General features: G+C 38.2%; 1 protein-coding gene across 1 annotated transcript; it reads right to left on the bottom strand.

Moving 5' to 3' along the window:
* Window positions 1-2,413: 2,413 nt before the first annotated feature.
* Window positions 2,414-4,474, bottom strand: LOC149828934 (exopolygalacturonase-like). The gene is made up of 5 exons (XM_090017002.1): window positions 4,404-4,474; window positions 3,653-3,967; window positions 3,270-3,559; window positions 2,899-3,124; window positions 2,414-2,701 (listed from the first exon to the last, which is right to left on the bottom strand). The coding sequence occupies exons 2-5, from the start codon at window positions 3,746-3,748 to the stop codon at window positions 2,465-2,467; spliced, it is 849 nt and encodes a 282-aa protein (XP_089873128.1). The 5' UTR covers window positions 3,749-3,967; window positions 4,404-4,474; the 3' UTR covers window positions 2,414-2,464.
* Window positions 4,475-5,010: the final 536 nt, after the last annotated feature.

Here is a 5,010-nt window from a genome sequence, read left to right as displayed (position 1 = left end):
AGTCCTAAATTAATTAAAAATTTTTATTTGTTTTTGAAATAACCAAAATGTGAAAATCAAATGAAAGAAAAAATCAAGAAGTGACACCACCTATGTCGGTCCCATCTGAAGTGAATTAGGCTGGATCCAAGATCTACTCCGAAATTCAAGCCTGACAAAATCCAAATCAAGATTTTAAACTGGATCCAGATCATTTTTCTAAAAAAAAGCATTTCAAAATGTTAAATATAAAGCATTGGGCTTAGATAAAATAATAAAAATCAATTTTAAACCCATGTTTGAAATTGGATGAAAAGAAGGTTTTGAATTCGGATATGGATCCGAAGTTTTGAACAAAACATGGACCTGGATCTCGAATGAAGGATGAAAGAATAAATGGATCCGGGATATGAAATGAAATGAAAGGAACAAAGTTCCGAATGATGAATGTAATGATCCTGGATATAGATAATGAATTGAATGAAAATTTAGGCTCGGTATAAAGATTGGACACTGGATATCAAATCCAGTAGTGGATCGAGCAAAAAGTGAAATTGAATCTCGGATGTAGACAGAATATAAGGTGATAAAATTGATTCGAGTTCGAGCTGGAGATGGCCCTGGCTCAGTAGTGGACCAAACCGCCCCTCTGAATGGCTCAAAGGTGGGAATATTTCATAAAAATCATGAATCTAAGTTAAATAAATTAAAACTTAATGAAAGCTAGTTAAATATGCAATAAACTCAACAACTTTTAATTCTAATAAAAATCAAGAAGACATGAATTCGACAACTACTAATTTAAAACTTATAGATGAATCTAATCGTACTTGATTATACTAAAAACAATGATTAGCCTAAATGCCGAATGACTATCGGACTAATTGATGCATAAAACGAAAGCACGAATTAAGTTATGAATAACTAATTGTAACAAAAGACAGACTTTTAAAACAAAGTACTTAAACAGATGGACAAATCCATCCCAATTAATTCAGCTACAGTCTAGATTTAACACAAACTCAAAAAGAAATGTGAATGAAATTATGGCTAATTAACATAAAACATAAAACCTAGAACATGCTAATTAGATAAACAAACAAAAGCAAATACGTTATGCCTATGATTAACTAATTTTAACACTAAGGAAACTCTATATTAATTGAGGTATTTTGAGTTTGAATTTTGTTCTGTTCTCACCTGCTGTACTCTGTTCCTTTGCTCTTTTATTCAGCCTCTGCTCCTCCCCAACAAAACTCACCTTCGATTCTCAAAATGTACTCCTCCAGATCAGTCTACAGGCCCGGAAGAGCATCTTATAGTGCACGGGTTAATTAAGTAGCTTAACTGACCGGTGACTATGACAAGTTTCTCTCCTTAAACAAGTTTTGGTTGTTGATAAGTCTTAGTTGACTACTTGCGCAGAAAGCAAAGTATGTCATCATGCGTTATGTCATACATAATATCATAGACGCGTATGCATCTCCCTTCCCTGCGAAGTAAAACTCGGAATTGAAAACACTACCACCCATCCATACGTGACCAAACCGTCATAAATTAATCAATGACAGCCTCCATTCCCCATCAGGATTCGATCCTGCACCTTCAGGTCGACATCTATATGCATACACATACATTCATGGGATCTGAATCATGACCAGGAAGAAATTTGCCCATGACTAACCCGGAAAATGTCTCTGAATTAGACGCAGGTTTCATAAGTAGGTGGTCTAAAACTCTCAGGAAATTTCTCCAAGAATGGTTTGGATGAAAACTCTAGTTGAATCTCATAGTGCGAGTTTTATTTAACCAGTTTGACCCTACATATAGATTCATCATGGTCCACTTATTAGGAGATCCGTGCAGTTTTAATCTTGTAGTTTCAACGTAAAAATATGATTAATAGTGAAATTTTGATGCATTATATACCATTGATTGTGTAGCCTTTAGAAAATAAGCTCATAGAACACAATTGGACAATGTGAATCATGTTTTTGATAAACAAATCATATAGATCATATACATATAAGGCTTGATAAAGAAAAATCAAGGAAATATGAAGGAATGGTTGGTTTGTACTAGAGAGTATGGTACGCATGAGGGTGATAATATTTTCCCCTAAAAGACATGGAAAAAAAAATGTGCCTCCACCCTCCATGGCTCCATCTCTCAGCATACTTTAGTCGAATTTTCTACTTGCCGACCTGTGTGTGTGTGTGGGATGAGCAAGAATATGGAGGGGATCCGTTAACATGTTTTAGCTTAATTAGACCTTGATTCAGCTGTATTGGTACTCAAGTGAATCATTTTACAAATCAGGTTACCGTTTGAAAGTATTGCACAGCTACACATCAATATTCACAAAGGGAAAATCGTGTAAATGTAATTGAAGGGTGCATAGCTACGTTGATCAAATCAACGCTACACATCAATATTCACAAAGGAAATCGTGTAAATCTAATTGAAGGGCGCACAGCTTCATTGTTCAAATCAGTACACAAGCAGGCGGCACCTGCGTGCCGTTAGGGACTACATTTGCATTAGTACATGTAGAGGTGGTCTGTCCATCTTGTCCATTGTACCTCAAATTGATGTTACTAAGCCCAACGCCCTCACAAGGGAACTCCTTGCTGCAGACGAGCTTTACTGCTACATGTGAAGCTGATGTTCCTATCACGTTCTTGAAGTTTATATTGCTGATCTTCACCTTCGATGGTGGTCTCTGTTTCAGTGCAAGGAAACACAAACGAAAATTAAAACGTACACTAGCATTCATTCATCTTGGGCTAGCTTTAACCGGTAGGATCCAGGTCTGAGTTAGGTGAGCAACACCTAGAAATTCATTCTTTTCTTCTTCCAACTTTACTGAAGTAAAAAAGAAATGGCTTGGCCTGTCAGACAAGTTAAAAAGTCACCCACCTCACTGGGGCACGAATCATAAGGGCAATACTCTTGGTCGATGATGATGGGATTTTTGACGTTGTCCATAAAAATATCTTGAAACGTCAAATCTTTCGCATGGAGCTTCTTTGATCCAGGCCAGGTCTTGATTCTCAGACCATTTGTGGTATTCATGATGGTACAGTTCCTTACCTTTAACCCGGTCACATCTTTCTCGTTTGCATACTTGCCAAGGCTACCAACGCTGTCAAGGTTAATTTACTCTTAAAACTTAGGAAAAAAGTTATGACATGAAAGAAAACAGAAGCAACTGATTAAGTTGAGGAAAAACTCGACCAAATTCATGCGCTTTCGTGGTATTTTGATCATTTATCTGTGTCCTATCTTACCTAATGCCATGGCCTGGTCCACATATAATATTTGAGATGGTGATTTGGTTGCTGCCAGGTCCAATGGATATGCAATCATCACCAGTGCCAATGGAAGATCTATAGATACTGATCCCAGTGGAATCCTCAATGTGGATGCCGTCAGTATTTGGGCTGTTACTTGGTGCTGATATCTTTAGGTGATGAGCCTCGATGTTCCGTGAGGCAAAGATAAGCATGTGGAAGAACTTGCTATCCACTGAGGATATATGCCGTATGGTTGAGTTGGTGAGAAATTTGAATCTTAAAGACTGTTCAGACATTCACAACAAGTCTTAATAACTAAATTAAGCCATCTGTTCCTTCAAATGAAAGATATGCATCAAATGATCATCTCATCTTACTGTTGGTAGTTGCTTGCAGTTTGCAGTTTTGGGGCACTTATTGCTTGGCCAAGCCGAGGCACCACGACCGTCGAAAGTGCCATCACCAGTTAACATCAGGCCATTGATGTGTTGGAAAGATATTCAAGCGTCTGATGGGAATTGGGAGAGATCTGTGGGAGCTATCACCTTTCCTTTCACCTCTACTACGATAGGATATGCACCTGGGCAAGGACCCTCAAACTCAACTGGGCCACTGAGAAATGTGCCCTGTGGTATCACCATATGAACCCGTCCATTTGATGCACAAGCAGCCTTCCACGCATCTACTAATGCCTGAATTGATAATAATCCCAAGTCAGTGCATCTTACTCTTGTGAAGATCTACTTAGGTCCATACGACCTGAGAGGAATCTGATATTAATGACCAACATTACTTATCATCTCTTAAGATTAAACTTCGTACCAAAGGTCATCTGCATTTGATTGTTTTAAACATGAATATTAATCAAATAATCACCACCCGCATATGATGGATTCAAACATGCCAATCAACTCATGTTTTCAGCTCTTTTTTTTTTTTTTTGAAACAGCTCATGCTTCAGCTGTGAAATGGTTTCGGTACAATAAATTTTATATGATTCCAGTTTATGGGTGCTTATGATTCATGGAGCACTTTCAAATTATCATGACATTTTCTGTGTCGATATTTTGCTGAAAATGAGATTTGTGACGTAGATCTACTTATATGCATATTAGCCGTGGAACGTACCTTGCTGTCGTCTGTTTGGCCATCAGCCTTTGCTCCAAACTTCTTCACATTGAAGACTGGAATTCCTGCACTAGCACCCGCAATGCCATATGTGCAAAAAGCTAGCACTAAACACATGGACCAAAAGCCTTTGAAACTCATACCACCTCTCTAGCACACTACAACAGAGCAGTAGATTAGCGACGACCACCTTCCGTCGCTAATCCGTCGCTAACATGGTTAGCGACGGATTAGCGACAACGCGGCGACAGTATGCTTACGTCGCGAATATTTCGACGCTAACTGGCGACGGAATAATTCCGTCGCCAAGTCCGTCGCTAATTGCGACGGAATAACGAGCGCTATATTCCGTCGCCAATCCGCCGGTACTAAACGGCGACCACGGCGTGGCGACGGATTTAATTCCGTCGCTAAGCCGTCGCTAGATTAATATGAATAGCGACAGAATCATCCGTCGCTAATCCGTCGCAAAAAAGAAAAAAAATAAAAAAAAATTTATTTAAAAATTAATTACGGAGAACTGTACAATTTATATTTCCTGTACAATTTATATTTCCTGTAAATAAAAAACAAACCACACAAAAAAATTCATATAACAAGTATCTAT

The sequence above is a fragment of the Nuphar pumila genome, chromosome 9 (assembly GCF_984573655.1).
Source record: "Nuphar pumila chromosome 9, dmNupPumi1.hap1.1, whole genome shotgun sequence".
Classification (NCBI taxonomy): Eukaryota; Viridiplantae; Streptophyta; class Magnoliopsida; order Nymphaeales; family Nymphaeaceae; genus Nuphar; species Nuphar pumila.
Note: the sequence above shows the minus strand (reverse complement) of the source record. Positions and strands in the feature narration are given on the sequence as shown.

Bases quoted from the DNA above. Each gene is read 5' to 3' on its own strand.
- LOC149828934 (XM_090017002.1), bottom strand. From the start codon at position 3,748: ATGTTAACTGGTGATGGCACTTTCGACGGTCGTGGTGCCTCGGCTTGG. The intron at 3,560-3,652 runs GTAAGATGAGAT...ATGTCTGAACAG, and splicing joins ACTGCAAGCAACTACCAACA to TCTTTAAGATTCAAATTTCT. The intron at 2,702-2,898 runs GTGGGTGACTTT...GCACTGAAACAG, and splicing joins ATGATTCGTGCCCCAGTGAG to AGACCACCATCGAAGGTGAA.